Below are 17,362 nucleotides of genomic sequence, written 5' to 3'. Positions count from 1 at the left end.
ATTTTTACAATTTTCTTTGATTCTAGGCCTCATTTGGGTATCAATATACTTATCACCAGGCCTAGATTTTGCGAGTTTTAATGAATGACTTATAGACAGTGTTTTGTATTGTGCTCGAGTAAAAATTGATTTTATAGAGTGGAAGACTATATTCATGGAACCTGTAAGCAGTACAATCCTGTTTTAATCACAACCTGATACATACAGAAACATTTGTTATTTCTATTGCTAGCGTATAGTTATTATCTTGCGCCCGACGTAATGACGTGATCTTAATTGTCCTAATGTCCTTATTTTGTTTGAATGTTGATTTAACTAATCTTGGGTGGGTTCTAGGTGGCACTGTTCACCAGAACACTAGTATCTTGTAAACAATTCACGTGATCTAGTCACTGTGCCAAGGGTTTTTTTTGTTGGTCACGTGACGTAATTTAATACAGGTCCATGTACCCGCGCAGGCGTGCGAATTAGTTTTCCACCAGGAAGGGAAAGGGATTTAAACCTTTGGAGAAAAGCGGAGGAAGATCAAGAGATGTTGGAAATTTCTCCAAGGGCCAAAAGGTGTTTAAGATGAGAAATTGTATGGGCGAAGGTGTTTAGACTATATGAAACGTGGCTTGAGTAGGATTCGCTTACGTTAGCACGAGCTGTAAAGGTGCCAGAGAAAGTTGGCTAGCTATCTAGACATGCTGTAGCTAGCAATCTAGCTATTTGGCTAGCTCGCTAACGTTACCTATCCCGAAATAGCTGAGATCAACAAACCAGACAAGTAGGACGTAGTGCTAACTTGCGTGTGCTCTCGTCTGATGATCAAATAAACTAGTGCTAGCTAACTGGTTAATGATGTTCGTACAAATATGAAGAATGGAGTTGGGTAACTAGACTACCAAACTAGCTAGCTAGGTATTCTTAAGAAGAAAGCTTCCGACTTGCAGAACGAGTGGTCTTATTCCACTTTGGTACTACAAGCGAGTGGCTGGTTTGAGAATTTTTGTCACGTGGACGTTTCTTGGAACACTTTAAAAAAACACAACACATTCTAGTTATCTAGTCAGTCAGCCAAAGTAAGACTTGACGACTAACAAGCAACGAGAGAGGCTCGGCTTTATGAACTTAATCAGCTACTTTTGGAATCGTGGCGAATCTTAATGTTATCTTTGCCTGCAAGCGTGCAAAGCTAAGATCATTGAATACGTCCATGATTTTTTTCTGCTTGATGTTCACAGGACTGTATCGAGGTGGATGCAGTCAACGAAACGTTGATAGATCGCAAAACTTCCTCATTTGCAGTATTTTCCCATTGGAGCTTTTCATTGAGCTAATGGGGACACGATAAGAACGACAGCCACCATGGGAGGATGTGTTGGAAGAGAGAGTGGGGACAGACAGGGCCACGGGTCGTCCAGGAACGGTGGAAGAACACACAGAAAGCGAGGAGGTAAGGTTTCAGCCAAGGTGCTCCAGCGATGGTCAATCATTGCTGCTCGATTTAACGTTAGCTACTTTGCGGAAGTGTGATTTGGACTGTGTATTAGCCTTACCTGCTACGTTACTAACGACGTCGGGTAATTTAATACTGTCTGAAATGTGCAACAAAGATATCAGGTAGCTAGTTACCTATAATTAAAGTACTTTGAGGAAACAGACAATGTTTACCCCGTGGCGTGCGCCTCCAAACGACCTGCTTATCCACACTTCCTGTTATCTGTAGCTTGCTAGCTTGTTAAAACTTGTCAACACTTTCACTACCAAGTGTAGCAGATAGATAGTAAACTAACTCAACAGTAGCTATTTTTAATTTGCAACTATTTTTATGCTTGTCCCAATACATCCAGGTTTATGTTACCAGGGACACACGAATAATTGCAGTCATAGTAAAGAATAAGTGTGCGTTTGTTCACGGGGAACTACACAGTTGTATAAATTACTTGCAAAACCTAAGAGAAGGAAGCTAGCTAGAGATCGCATTCAACGTTTTGCCTGTCTGATTTCCTTCTCTAGTTTCATCGTTACTTTGCTAGCTAAATGAATGGGCTTATTCAAATAGGTCGTCCACTGTGTAACATGTAGTTTTTAGTTTTTGCACAGCATATTATTTTCATTCCATGCATATTTAAGTAGCCATGCGAATGTAGGAAACTAACGTGTTTTGTCAGTGTTTTCTCCAGTTTAGTGTTGTACATGTCAATTTAAGATCAGTGAGTACAGGTTGCAGAGTAAGACGAAAAACGAGCATGTGTAAACGAGCATGTGTAACCAAGCATTATCTTCTCCTATTTTGGCCATTTGTGGTGATGATACCCTGATTTGGGGAAAACAGTACTTTTACAAACCAGTATGATTGGTTCAACAGCTTATAAAAGGAAATCAGTGGCAGCAGCATTAGTCTTCTCTCTCTCTCTCTCTCTCTCTCTCTCTCTCTCTCTCTCTCTCTCTCTCTCTGTCACACACTCACATTAATTTTCATTTATCATTTTTAATTTATCGTTTTTTAATTACTTTGACCCTCCTGAGGGAAGGTACATTTTGCAGCCCTGAAGGGTTCACGGTTAAATGTCCCTATAAAGTTCTACAAAAGGAACTGTGGGGCAGTCCGAAGCATGCAAGACGTCATTTCCTGTCGGTCGACATGAGTAATGAGTAATGCCCGGTGTTGATACAGCCAGGCCTTTTTTCCTTGCTCTTGACCTTTCTGGATTCCTGAGAACATTGTGGTTGTTATTGGTACGGTCATGCAACACTCTTCCTTGAAGGTGCAGTGGGAAATTGCTATGGTACAACCACTCGGGGATAATCATTCCCTGTGCCAGACAAACGGAAGCTATGCTTTCATGCTTTATTTTTGATTCCTGGGTCTAAAATAGATTGGCAGAATCGGGATTGCTGCAGAAGCACTTAGTGTTATTGCAGATACAGGCACTGGGTGGGAAAACGTGAAGCGGTTATCATGTGCAGCTGATGACTAATGCTTTCGATGCTTTGTTTAGCCTATATCAAAGGGACAGCAGTTGCGTGAAGGGTGTTTCCTTGTATACAGAGTATAAAAAGGCGCACTCATTAAGAGCTACCCTAACAGGAATCAACTAAAATAGCATCCAGTGGCAGCAATAAGACTGGGAGCTGAAACGGGGAAAACAAATGCAACATTGCACACCGATGATTGGGTATGAGTGACTTGATAGACAACATTGAGGAAAAGTACTTGAGGAACTAGTAGTATAGCCTGTAGTTTGCAGGTTTATTCCAAAGTGAGCAAGTGGGCAGAGTATTTGCTTTAATAATTATCTAGCTGGTACACAGTTGCATAAAATTGTAACCTTAATTAGGCTTGGCTAAGACCACATGTCTTACAATAATAGTAACGTTAATTAGAACAGCGTTTGCTGTGCTTTGACACCCTTGAGCCTAGCGGATTGCTCTTTGCAGAAACCTTACTGGGTTATGTGTTCAGGTTCAGTTAAGTGTCTATTTTTTATTTTTTGCCTGAACTATTAGGACACACGGCCTCTTTCTGTGTGCTGTTGGAAGCGCATCACATTTGTTTCAAAGAATCCGTGGGCAGCCACGCTTAATCGTCGTCATTTCCCTTTATTCCTTTGGCTTTATTCCCTCGGTTACGACAACGCGTCTCCCCCTTTTCCGATTCACACACATCCGTCATCATCGTCGCAGTTTGCAAACTGGGGGAAGGAGCGTTTTTGGCAGCTGCGCCGCGTGAGGAACAAGCGCAGTCTGCAGCATGCGTATTGGGCTTTTTTTTTTCTTAGTCAGCTGTGAGACAGCCAGACTCTGCACCTGCAGGTTTAGGTAGGCCAACCCCCTTTATTTATTTAGCCTTGAATGAGATTATCTGTCGGTCACTGGAGAGCGTCATGGGGAGGTGGAAAACTCCATTTGCCCTCTGATACAAGGCTTGGAATGGATTCTGCGTGCCTATCAGATTTAAAAGCTCATAACCTACTGTTCCTCTGACAAGGCAAAATGCAGGTAAATGATCATATTTCATTAGCCGATACCTTATCTATAGGGTGGAGAATTAATGCAGCTTGCATTTTGTATATCGCCCAGCTTGCACACTGGTACATGTACAGCAGCTGAAAAGGTGCACTTTGCTCAAGGTTCTAACGGTGAGTGGCACTCGCTCACTCCCGCCCCTGCGGCTCCCACGTTGGCCTGTGTTTTCCAGGGAATTGGTCCTCCTTCATCTTCCTGGGTGGCGGCCCTTTGTCTTCAGAGAGCGACGGCGTGCAACAGTTACATCCCCTCCCGGCTAAGCGTTTAAGACTCACCGCATCTCCTGCCAGGCGCTGCCAGATCTCCCCGGGATGCAGAACCAAATTATACCTCTCTCCTCTTTACCTGGTAGCTCCTCCCCCTTTACCTCAACAGGATTATGCCAATCTGTAAAAGTAGCAGTAGTTGTATGTTGAGACTAGGTTTCAAGATAGGAAAACTCATCTTTGCTTCCCATGTGAAAAAATAGTATGCTGAAGCATAGCTATCTCAAATAGGGTCTATGCTGTTTTGTATCAAGGATACTTGAAGTATAGTTTAAGTTTGTCCAGTAGGCTTAGTATGCTATATTTTCCTCATGGGTTGGCAAGGCCTGAGACCTGAGCGCTAGCTCTGACATTTATGTCGACTATTTCGTTTTTCGGCGTGACGCAAGCGTAGCGCTCCGTCGCGCCTTTCGTCCCGGAAAAGCGCCTCTCCTCTCCGAATGTTTTATTCGCTGCCTCGCACGGGCTGACCTTGGAATGTAGGCTGTCTCTCTGGAATCCTCACTTCTATTAGCAGGCAGCTGTTTGCTCCGCACCGCTCCGTGCCAGCGCGCATCCAGAATCAGGGTTAGTTGATAGCCGTTCAAAAATAGCCCAACTTTTAGATCTTACGCAGTCCTGCGGTCAAGTAGCACAGCACCGCGCCGTATCTTTAGCCGCGGGCGGAACTGAGCAGGCCGATTCTGTGGCAAAATGAATGACGTTGTCATAATTTCCAGGGCCAAGTATTTTTAATTTGGGTGAGGTGGTGGCGGGTGGTTCGGCTAGTACGTGTCATGCCTTCCTGCACATACCCTGAATTATCATTTTCCTTTTTTATTCTCTGGTATTGGACTGGATACGGTTGAGTTCACACGCAGTAGAATTTCACGGTAGTTTGGGGTCTAATCTGTGGGCTCAAGGTTGTGCTGTCTGGCCAGATTGCTGTTTCAGCAAAAAAATATTTGATTTGTTGGGTGGGGCCTAGGCAGCCTGATGGAAAACCCCAATTTTCATGTAAGTTTTATTTTTTTTGCGGGTATGATGTCACTTGGCCAACTATAGCTGGGCCCTGGAGGCTCAACTTGAGTCAGCTACAAGAATTCTCAAGACTACTTCATGCATTCTTAACAATGTGGCACCATCTTATTGACCTTGTCTTGTTTTTTTTGCTGCATTATATAGTCATCTGAAGCTTCAAAATATGAGCTTTATGATTTAGTTCTTCAGTAATGCCAAACTAGTTGTAAAATGCACAGTTTTTATAGCTCAGCGTGATCCCTGTTGCCACATGTTCTCACAGTTATGGTCATTTTAAAACCTCACTCCATTTTGTGTATAATAATGTGACCTACAGATGGAGGTGACTTGACTGTGCGTCGCAGTGAGCGTGCCTTTGCATTTCTTTCTCTCTTGTTATTGTAAATAAGTCACTGTATTGGATAATGAGGCGGACCAGTTGGGAAGGATTTGGAATGTCTTTGTCATTGGCTAAACAAGTAGGCTTAAGTGCTTTGAGCAAGAATGTGTCAGGAGTTGTGCACATACCTGCGCTCAATACACCTTTTGTTTTCTTTCCGAGGCATGTTTTGTCTCCTCGCCGCTTAGGGCAGTCATGCCACTCTCAAGGAATTTTCAAAATGGGTGACAGTACTGCCTCGGAATACGCATGGTCCGTTAGCTACGTTTGTGATGGGGAAAACAGAACTTTAGCACTGCCTCTGGACGTTGTGCTTTTGGTTTCAACTGAAATGGCTTTCCCCGGTGTCTAATGTGCTTTTAATTGCCCCGTGGTCTAAAGGGGACTGTATTAAGTAGCCTACATCCGATCAATTGACCTATCAAATTGTCTGTTGATTGGTCTACTGGCCAGATCACGCAAGTGTTAGTGTGCATACCTGCTGGGTGCTGACTGAAACATGACACTGTGTGGGGAACAAAGGATAAAAAAAGTGAATCTGCGGATAATATACTTTAGAAGGGACTGTGTTGGACTACAATAGTGTTGTGCTTGACTGCATGTGCTCCAGTGCTGCCGCAGCTAGGGTAGCCTACATATCCCATCATTCCCCAAATGCTAAAACCTTTTTATTTAATTGAGGACGAACTGTGTGATTGTATGTGTTAATTTCATCACCGGCAGAGTCGGTACTGCTTCAGGGCCTCTGGATGCAGATCGGTCTCCTGTGGGCCCTGCTCTTAATGCGCATTGGAAGTGAAGTGCAGCACTCTTCTTCTGTGGTAGCGCACGCGCGTGTTAAGTGGAGCCGGTGCCCGGAAACGCGGACTTCTATTCCGAGAAGGCTTGGCGCGGCTCTTCTTCCCAGCTCGATGAGAATTGCGTCGAAGAAAGCGAACGGAAGCGCTGTGCAGAGGGGCAGCGAGTCTGTCGGCACAGCGAGAGCACAGGTCTGTTCGTACAGCTGGAGCGCAGGTCAGCTCTTAGACAGGCTGTTCCCAAAACTGCAGGTCCGGGCCCACTAGTGAAGCACAGCAAGGGTGGCGTTGGTCGTAAGATACAGATAACAAAAATAAATGACTGTGGCCTGTATTAAAAGATTAGCACTGCTCATAAAGTACTCTTAATACATACCGCTGCTTACTGAAAGATAACAAGATCATTCACATAGTCTTGTACAATAAAGAGGTCCTTTAAGTAAGGGTAATTGGTTTGAAAACTGATTTTGGTAAAAATGACCAACATACCTCAGGTAAAAAAATGTTAATTCTTGTTGAAACGTAGGGTTTTCGGTCACTAACATTATATTTATCTTCGGCAGTTTAAGTATTTCTTTATAAATGCTTGGAAATATTGCTGTTAGAACGAGTTTCACATGAATTGCATGCTGCGTGTCTTTCCACTGGCCGGCTATTTTTCTAAAATCGACTGCTCGGTACGTCTGTTGCGTGGCACGGTTGAGGGCGGATGTGTTCGTAGGTGACACAGCTGGCGTGTAAATGGATTAGCGTGACGAGCCTAACGTAGCTAATGCCATTGTGCTGGCACAGGTCTAATTGCACATTGTGCAGCAGCCATTGTGTATTTACGTTGTTTATTTAAAGGCCAAACAACTGGACTCGTATGCTCTTTCTATAATGCATTTGTGACAGTTTGGAAGTGCTGTCGACAGGATAACAGAGCTTGGCGATGCCCGTTTTGAAATCTGAGGTACTCCGACGGTTGCGACGGTGGCGGGCCGCAGTAATATCATAATATCGTAAAATTCTGGGACGAAATAATTTTGGGAGCGGCGGAACATCGCGGCGCGACTCATTTCGAGCCCCGGAACATCGCGTTCGGCGCCTCACGCGCGCTCCCTCCGATAACAAGCGCGGCGCAGCGCGGCGCAGCGCATCGTATGCACGAGCTCTGTGCCCCGTGGGACGGGAGAGCCCTCAAAGACCTTAACGAGGCGCAGGTGTGCCTCTTTAATATGTAATGAGAGTCCGTGACAAGGAAGAGCCAGTATACAGTGAGCACTGTCACCCTCCACACACTCACCTGCTATTTACTGACGGAATCGTAAATCCCGCTCTCTGTCCGCTGTCCCGATTACACCGTGTAATCCCAGGCGCTATAAATAATTTGTTTGGATGAAAGGCGACCTTTTAAATGCTTGGCAAAGTGGCATCGCCCGCCCCTCCCTCCCATCTCGGGCAGTTGTCAATGAGGCAGAGTTTGGGGTGGGGCGCGTACGCTTGCCCAGGGTGGGAGGGGAGGGTGTGGTCATATTACAGCACTGAGGTGAGAGGTCGATTCCTGACACGTGCGGTCCTAGTGACCGCTGTCCCCGCCTCCCCCCTGCAACCCCCCCCCCCATAATGTTTGTGTGCCAGGCATTCGGCTCTGACCCCGCGTGTTTGCAGTGTCCATGCCTGGTGACAGAGGTCCTACAGCTAAAGCGGATCCCCTTCATGATGATTCAGTGCCGAAAGACCAGAGCCCGGGCTGAATGAATTGAGCATCACTGTACCTCATTAAGCACGGCGTGGTCGCATTTCACACTGAGGCGGACTGGTGGTTAGACAGCGCTGCTCCTCGGAGCGGAACGCCCTTTCCGCCCGGCCGCCCGCCCGCAGAACCCCGCCGCACTGGGGGAGAGTAGAGCGCCCCATACTGTACGGTACCCCAAAACCCCTGTGGTAGGTAAGCTGGGTGGTATTACTCGTGGACACAAACGGAGACACGCATGCGCACTGAACTTGGTGCTCGTGGTAGGGCCTTAAGCACATCCAATTAGGAAGTGGTGTATATGTGTGGGTGGGTGATTTTGTGTCTGTGTGTGTGTGTGTGTGTATATGTGAGAGAGAGAGAGATTAGGTGATTGTGTGTGTGTTTGAGCGGGCGAGGGCTCTGGGAGGTCCTGTCGGGGAGGAAGACGAGCAGACGCTCGCTCATGTTGCTGTTATTTTCTTAGCACTGCAGACTCATTATCTCCAGCAAGGGACACAGCTGCTGCTGTTGTAGGAGCACTTATGATTGTTAGGCTTAATAAGCACAAGTAATTCCTGAGCAGATGACCTTGCACGCAACAGACAGTGTTATTATTCCGTTTGATACAGTTCCCTCGCCGTTACAGGGCTCTGCAGTGCCCCCATTTTGAGGGCATATGCTCCTAAAAATTGATGTGTGCCAACTTAAAAAATAATTTAGAAGCGCATCTACTAATTGGGATGTGTTAGTGTGCTCCTAAAGTGTTCAACTTAGGAGCATGTGTGCTCCTTGGAAAAAATAGCGTAGAGCCCTGCGTTGTGCCGCTCTGTCATCCTGTAAAGAAGCCTGGCTGCTGCACGAACACGGCGAAGGCTTGAAACTGGGAGCTGTGTCTCACTGGAAAGCACTCGTCCCGAGGGACAAGATGGCGGCCCGCGGTGGAGGCTCTTAGGTCGGGCAGGAGGGAAGCGTTCAGCACGCCCGCGTTTGTTTACGTGCCGGTGCGCCCGCTGTATCTGCGGTCTCCCCTTTGCCCCCGTCTATCTCCAGGAACGGAGGCGATTGTGTCCGAAAGAATGCTTTTGTGTCTTGTGTTATCGCTCTCTCTCCCCGTCCGTATCCTAGTTCTGCTCGCCGTCGAACTTTGCCCTGCGGCAATGAGGAAACTGGCTGTACCTGGCGGCACCACCAAAGGGTGAGAGGGTCGTGTGTTTGTCATGTAGGGTGCAGTGTTAAGTGCACAGATTGCAGGGTCATATGGTAGGCCTGTTGCGTGTAGTGTCAAGTGCAGAGATTTCAGGTTCGTATGGTAGGCCTGTAGCGTGTAGTGTTAAGTGCAAAGATTTCAGGCTCATGGTAGGCCTGTAGGGTGTAGTGTTAAGTGCCAAGATTGCAGACTTGTATGGTAGGCCTATTGGGTACAGTGTTAAGTGCAGTGATTGCATATCCAGTTTGCCAAGACCTCACGCCAGGCTCCCGAATGGTGTATACCCGTCTTGACCTCGTCGGGGTTACTGTGGCGGGTTCCAATGAAGCTGTACTGTTTGACTGTTGTTGGCCTGAGTTAGGCTTCGGTCAGCAGGGTAGTGTTTGCGCAGTCCTGGTATACAGCAGCTGCATGCGCTGAGCTGGCGGAAGTGAAGAGGCAGTGGCCGCAGCTGGATGCTAACATGCTCGGAAGCCTGCTAGCAGGCTTAGATGCCTGCCAGCTCACTTGTAGTGAAGCCTGGTAGTGTGCTTATCGAGGCCTGCTAGTGCGCTTAGCAGCCTTCTAGCATGCTTAGAAGCCTGCTAGCACTCTTAGAAGCTTTCCAGTGCGCTTGGAGGCCTGCTAGTACACGTAGAAACTTGCTGGTGTGCTTAGAAGCCTGCTAGCTCGCTTGGAAGCCTGCTAGTGCTTTTAGAAGCCTGTTAGCACGCTTAGAAGCCTGGCAGTGCTCTTAGAAACCCGCTAGCACTCTTAGAAACCTGTCGCGCATTTAGAAGCCGGCTAACGCTCTTAGCAGCCTGCTAGCACGCACTCATTTAGAATGAAAGAGGACAGCTGAACAGGGACAGGGCTGCGGGGACTGCTGACTGTTCCACACCTGAGGAGAAAATGGCCGAGTAAGTGAAACGATCTGAATGTCCCCGTGCGCGTATCGTCCCGCCCAGGTCGCAACGAGCCCCTTAAGAAGGACAAGCTGAAGTGGAAGAGTGACTACCCCATGACCGAGGGCCAGCTCCGCAGCAAGCGGGACGAGTTCTGGGACACGGCGCCCGCCTTCGAGGGCCGCAAGGAGATCTGGGACGCCCTGAAGGCGGCCGCCGTCGCCATCGAGTGCAACGACCACGAGCTGGCCCAGGCCATCGTGGACGGAGCCAGCATCACACTGCCGCACGGTGAGACTCCGCCCTCCCACACGTACCCTAGCGTAACGCAACGCTGCCGCAGAAAGCTTGCGTAAGTGGTAACCAACCGTGTTCCCGGAGATCTACCATCCTGTAGATTTTCACTCTAACCCTGACAAAGCACACCCCCATTCAACAGCTGGAGGTCTTTGTTGAGCTGCTAATTAGTAGAGTCAGGTGTGCCAAATTAAGGTTGAAATGGAAACCTACCAGATGGTAGATCTCCAGGAACGGGGTTGGTTACCACTGGCTTACATAGACACACCCATGGACAATGTCTCGATTAGCGAGGGGCGAGTGAGGTTTCATAAACCCCTTTATAGGTGGAGCTAGAGCTGTCAATCACAAACCTGTCTGAACAAATAAAACCGCTTTGCTCTCCGGCAGAGCGCAGCGGTTGGTTCACACAGGTAGGTTGCTGATGGCGTATGCTCATGGAACGTCCGTCTCCCACCGCTAGTTTCTATCCAGCTCAGGTGTGTCCGTGCAAATATACTCTGCGGGCGCATTAGTCATGTGTACAGTGCTAGGGAACAAAGTGATTCACAGAACTACTGTAATAACACGTTTGGATATGCAAATGACTGCTCTGAATCAGAGAAACTTTATTAACAGGACGCGTATCCTCTCTGCTAAAATCGTCGCGCTCAGAATATGGTGGCCTCTCTTCATCACGCTGCAGTTTCCGTGGTGACTGAGGGCTTATTAGTCTTGGATGTGAGGGGTTTTTTGAGAAGCATGTAGGCTGTTGAGTTTTATTCATTCCTTCATGTCAGTCCTGTTGTGTCAAAACCGTAATTGGCACAGCACAGAGTGAACCCAAGAGCGATGCACAAAGGATTCAAATTGCAGAACAAAGAGCTTTCAAAAAAAAAGAGTGACAAAACATCCTTCTTCTGTGAAAGTGAAAGGCGCAACACGCATAGTTCTTTTATCTTGCGCACAAAATGTGATCGAATGTTTGACGGGTGACGCTTAGGATCTGGGTGCGAAAAGAAACGTAAGCATGTAAGTACGCTCCTGTTAGGACAGAGAATTCAGTGTTCTGATTATTCAGAAATCGGAGGGGAATCACGAACCGAGTCGGCATTTTTGCTTGTGTGGGCTGTGATAGCTCAAATAAACATCTTTCCATGGGGTTAATTTTGTGAAAAGCACCCTATTACTTGTTCCTGGAAATTCAGAATTCCTGGCCCCAGTTACATCTCCATAGTGATTAATCATAAGGTAAAGACATAGCTCAGGAGGTAAGACCGATTGTCTGGCAGTCGGAGGGTTGCCGGTTCAAACCCCGCCCTGGGCGTGTCGAAGTGTCCTTGAGCAAGACACCTAACCCCTAACTGCTCTGGCGAATGAGAGGCATCAATTGTAAAGCGCTTTGGATAAAAGCGCTATATAAATGCAGTCCATTTATAAATGCAGTCCATTTAAAGAAATAAGCACATTTTCAGGGGGTGGGGCCTATTCTTTTTGGTTTTCCTATTCCTATACCAATATAATCTCTGCTTAGGGATATGTTTAGAATATTTACAGATATTTATTTCTGTTTCAAGACTACATTCAGTCTCCCCCCAAGACTAGTTATTGTTACTTATTTATTTGAGCATTTGTCTTAAAAAATGAATGAAAATGGTTAAACCTTATATAGCTGCGCGCACATACACCCCTAAATGTGTTACTCAAATCACGGTCTTCAAGAGCCGAGAGCTGCTGGTTTTCCGCCCTCTCTGTACCTGGGAGTCAGGTGTGAAGACAGTCTGGCCAATCGGTACTATTAATTGCTGATTACCTGGGAGAAAAGAGAACCAGGGTCAGATTTAGATTCAAGGTCCAGATTTGAGTATCCATGCCATAAACGTCCGTTTGGGCAGTTGAAATAGACTTGTGTTCCTGGAGATCCACCGTCCTGTAGGTTTTCATTCCAACTGTAACACAGCACACCTCATTCAACAGATGGAGAGCTTATTGAGCTGTTAATTAGTAGGATCAGGTGTGCCAAATTAGGGTTGAAATGAAAACCCACAGGACGCTAGCTCTCTAGGAACAAGGCTGGGAGCCCCTGAATAAAGCAGTGGTCAAGTCAAGTCATGTCAAGCACATGTATAGCACATTTAAAAACAACAGGAGTTGCGCCAAAGTGCTTTCCAGTCACTACAATACAACACAACAAACCACAACAAAATTACATCACAATACAATACATGTATTAACAATACAACATAAAAAATTAAAAGAATAAGGAGTAAGGGGATAAAAGTACAGGATAAAATCAATTTAAGAAAGACTGAATAAGACCAACAACAGATTAAAAACGCAGTGAGAGGATTTTAAAAATAAAATAAGGGTGGAGAAAACCGTAGGGCAACTTCAAACTGCACTAAAAGCAAGAGAAAAAAGGCGGGTCTTTAAATGTGATTTAAAATGATCAATGGTGGGACAGGACTTAATGTGGGACGGGAGGTTGTTCCAGAGCCTGGGGGCAGCAACAGAGAAAGCCCGATCCCCTTTAGCCCGATCCCCTTTAGTGGTAACCAACCCTGTTCCTGGAGATCTACCATTGTTTAAGTTTTCATTTCAGCCCTAATTTGGCACACCTGATTCTACTAATTAACAGCTCAAGATGAATGAGGTGGACAGTGTTAGCGTTGGAGTGAAAACTTACCTGACGGTAGATCTCCAGGAACAGCGTTGGTAACCGCTGGGATACAGTAAGCTGGGGTGGTAACTGATGCCGCCGTCCCTCCCTCCCTCCCTCGTCCCAAGGTTCCCTGACCGAGTGCTACGACGAGCTGGGGAACCGCTACCAGCTGCCGGTCTACTGCCTGGCCCCGCCCGTCAACCTGATCTCAGAGCGGAGCGACGAGGAGGCCCCCGAACACCCGGAGCCACAGGCGGCGCCCAAGAAGGAGTTCCAGCTGAAGGTGCGCCTCTCCACGGGCAAGGACCTGCGCCTGAGCGCCAGCATGGCCGACTCCATCGGCCTGCTCAAGAAGCAGCTGCAGGCCCAGGAGGACATCGACGCCACCCACCAGCGCTGGTTCTTCTCCGGGAAGCTGCTGACGGACAAGACCCGCCTGCAGGACACCAAGATCCAGAAGGACTTCGTCATACAGGTCATCGTCAACCAGCCGGCCGTTCCCGACTGAGCCAGGGGGAGGAGGGGAGGGGAGGGGGGCGGGGCAGGGCAGGGCGGGGAGGGAGCGTGGGGGACAGAGAGGAGCAGGGGCGGGGTCAGAGGGGTGCTTTTCTAGCGAGAAGAGCGGTAGGGAAAAGGGGGAAGCGCTGTTTTGCATTGCTCTTGCGGGCCTATGTTTGTTTCATCCAGTCCACGAGAGCGCACGGTCATGTGACTCATGTGACATCTCTGTCCAGTTGGCTTGCTCGCCCAGTGGGGCTGAGGGAGCGGGGGCGGGGGGGGGGGCGCTCAGGGTTTCCAGTACCTGCCTAGCAGACACTGGTAAACTGGAGATCAGGCCTGTCTTCTTCCCCCCACCCCACCCCATGCTTCACAGAGCCATACAGAGCGAGCTGCATCCGGCGTAAAGCACATCTTTAAGTCTCCCCCCCCCCCCAAGAACTATTTGGGAGCCCCCGCGCCCAGGGCTTCGGGCGTCTGCGTTGTATCCTGGCAACCAAGGCACCCGCGAACTTCTCCAAATGTGATCATGAACAAATCGTTATTATTATTCTTGTTATTCTTATTAATATTATTTTGTTTTTTGTTTCCAGAAGAAAGACTATCCAAGCGATATAAGCTTTTTTGCACACTTGAGTATATGGAGCTGTGTGCCTTTTGAGGAAAAGATGTATAAAAAAAAAAAAGAAAAACTTGATTTCTGGAATTGTAGGTCTATTGATGCGCTTTCCTTGCTGCAGTTCTTCACAGGTAATATTCAGGAATTTTAAATAGACGAACTGTGTAAATTAGCTGCCTTCTATCAACATATTCAAACCTGTTCTCTGCAGAGTGGCACAGGTCTCATAAACGGTTATCCAGTCCTCTGGCTCTCTCTGGCTTTATGCGTTTTGACTTCATTTAAACGTTCTGTGCTCTGTGTATTTGGAGCTCTTTGGAGCTTTAGAAATTTCCGGAAGCAGCCCAGAGAAAGAGGCAAACGGTTGAATATCCACAGAAGCTGGAGATAATTGGGGTGAGAGGGTGGGGGTGGGGGTAGTGACCAGGGTTTGGGGGCAAGGCCTGCAGTTGTGCCCCCCCCAAAGGGCAGGCTTTCCTTTGCACAAACAAACACTCACCACCCCCCAGCTCTCACAACAGTGTGTTTGTTTCTCCTAGTGCTCTCACTGACAGTACAGCAAGCTGGTACTAGCGCAGGTAATCTGACAGAGCAGGACCCGTAGCCACGCCCACCATACACAGCAAGCAGAACGAGCGCAGCCAGGGGATTGGCTGGTCCGATTCCCCCGAGCCTAGAGACATGCGGCGTCCTGAAAAGCAACTAAACAGCTTTTACTGCCCAGAACGGAGCATTCTTACCCTCTTACACCACCTAAAGCCAGTGTAGGCGTGGCCGGAGGAGGAGGGGTGGGGCCTGCAGGGAATATCTCCTAGCAGAGGTACTAAATGTTCGTCAGACTGAATTCATTTAAAGTCTTAATATGGACTCGGAGGGTAATTGCACTCACGCTAGTCGGCAGAGGCTGGACAGACCTCTCTTTCTTTTCTCATCACATATAATCTTCATTGTGGAAATTCAGTGTGCGTTCAGTGCGAAAACAATGGCGTTTTTTTTGGTGTTGTATTTTTTTATTTTATTTTCCCATCCCAAAGACCCTGAACTGACACTTCTCAAGTGCTGTGCAATTATATGTGACACTGTTCATTATTTTCACCCCATATTTGTGTTGAGTTTGTGGTGAGACCTGTCATCTGTAGCTGTATAGGGCAAGATGCTGAAGTGCCCAGGGATTTAGATATGCTGGTACTATGATGAAATAAACCCCCAGGGAAATTGCTTGGGTGGATGGTACCTGGAAACCCCTTCTATCAGCCTTGTTAAGGCCCTGCTGACCTATGCCTCTGTCTGTGGTAAAACATTTTGAGCTCGAGTCGCATATTAAATAGCCTATTAGAATTAATTCATTTGCAGAACTTTGCTGCCCCTTTTAAAGATACTGTTTGACCCTGTACGTTCTATAAATGCATCTTATACCCCTGATTCGACGAGACTGGGGTGTGTTTCTGCTTGGCTATAACCCACGTTGCCCTTTGCTTGACTGAATGACTCACGCCATGTGACTCCTCGCGACCAATCGGATTAATCTGCACGGCCAGAGGAAGGGAGAAGCAGCCCGCTGTAACTGACACCATTAAGGTTGCTTATTTCCAGGAACTAGACCTTGCTGATCGCAAAATTATTACAATATTTGGAGTCATCCGGGTTTTCCTGTCGTCTTTGCACAGAACCGGTGAGACAGGGATCCCCTATGGCTGAACAGAACATGAAACACATTCTAGCTGTTGTGAATCTGTCTTGTAATGGCACTAATACATTGTGAGATGCTGATGGATGACAATGTTATCGCTGAAACAAAGTTTAATTGAAGAATGAGTGCATTATTAGAGGGCTACGTTCAGATACAAGGTTTACTGTATATATGTCGGCACAAAAATAAATGTAAAAGAATTCACACTCACTGGTGAGAGATCTAAATGTTAATGGCAGTAAATCATAATTTGATATATACAATCCTTCTCGCCCCTATGGTACATTGCTTGCTCTCAGAGCAGGAGATGTGAACACGTCGCTGTTTGAGGTGTCCTCCGCTGTGCCTGCGGGTCCGGTCACTCTTGTGATTCGGAGATCAAAACGCTCGTCATCCAATGATGGGCTTTTCTGTTTTCTTTCATTCCCCAGCTTTTTTTCCCCCCCAGTGAGAATGTATCACTCTGTGTGTGTTTTTTTCTTTTCTTTTTTTTCATGGGCGGGGTTAAATTGGGAGCTTCATGTAAAGTGTGTCTATTCGGGAATTGTGGGAAAAGCTTTTCAGCGCTGCCTCTACCCTAAGCCATCGAGGACTCGACGAAGACGCACACCGTGACTGTAGGTACAGGCGGAGCTACAAAGCCATGAATATTTATTTTTCTTTGGGGGGTGGCAGGTAGTGACTGGCCATGGAACGCTTCCCACCACAACCTGGAAAATCAAGAAGCCATCCTGTTGTTTTTGGCCCAGGGAATTCTGTGGTGGTGGAGCTCGCCTGGGGAATCGAATGGGACCGACATCTCCGGACTCCTTGTCCTCAGAAAACGCTCGGAGAAATTGTTGGAAGAAAGTGTTTTGATGATGTCCGCGAGGACACAAATGTATAAAAATATGTATATTTAGTCTTTTTTTTTTTTTTTTTGGAAATATAAGTGATTATATATTATAGGAATTCTGATAATTTAATATGCCTACGATTTATTTTACAAGTGATGTGTACATTTATAAACCAATTTCATTTTCATCTGTTTTATAAACTGTCAATTAAAATGAATTATTGTCCGTTTTTGTTTTGTATCTTCTTTGTTCACATTGTGGAAAGTGAAAAGTGTATTTAAGGTGAGTTAGGCTGTATTATTTTGAGTCACATTCATCCTTTCCTCAACTGCAGTGTACTGTGTTGTGGATTAGAATAAGATGATCTCTTGGTTACTAGGAAGCTATTTATAGTGGTAGCTAATGCCCATTTCGAATTCACATTGTTAGAAATTCAGCAAATGATGTCGTCATATTATCCAAGGTTCCGCCAGCTTCAAATGTTTTGATTAGCTAGC

At 46.8% G+C, this 17,362-nt stretch overlaps 1 protein-coding gene across 1 annotated transcript; it reads left to right on the top strand.

Moving 5' to 3' along the window:
• Nucleotides 1–407: 407 nt before the first annotated feature.
• Nucleotides 408–17,090, top strand: ubtd1b (ubiquitin domain containing 1b). Its single transcript, XM_064320846.1, has 4 exons — nt 408–561; nt 1,227–1,438; nt 10,348–10,575; nt 13,348–17,090. The coding sequence occupies exons 2-4, from the start codon at nt 1,351–1,353 to the stop codon at nt 13,728–13,730; spliced, it is 699 nt and encodes a 232-aa protein (XP_064176916.1). The 5' UTR covers nt 408–561; nt 1,227–1,350; the 3' UTR covers nt 13,731–17,090.
• Nucleotides 17,091–17,362: the final 272 nt, after the last annotated feature.

The sequence above is a fragment of the Anguilla rostrata genome, chromosome 2 (genome assembly GCF_018555375.3).
Source record: "Anguilla rostrata isolate EN2019 chromosome 2, ASM1855537v3, whole genome shotgun sequence".
Classification (NCBI taxonomy): domain Eukaryota; kingdom Metazoa; phylum Chordata; class Actinopteri; order Anguilliformes; family Anguillidae; genus Anguilla; species Anguilla rostrata.
This window is presented reverse-complemented; position numbering and strand designations above follow the sequence as displayed.

Coding starts and splice junctions, on each gene's coding strand:
- ubtd1b (XM_064320846.1), top strand. CDS start 1,351: ATGGGAGGATGTGTTGGAAGAGAGAGTGGGGACAGACAGGGCCACGGG. Junction 1,439..10,347: donor AACACACAGAAAGCGAGGAG/GTAAGGTTTCAG, acceptor CGTCCCGCCCAG/GTCGCAACGAGCCCCTTAAG. Junction 10,576..13,347: donor CAGCATCACACTGCCGCACG/GTGAGACTCCGC, acceptor CCTCGTCCCAAG/GTTCCCTGACCGAGTGCTAC.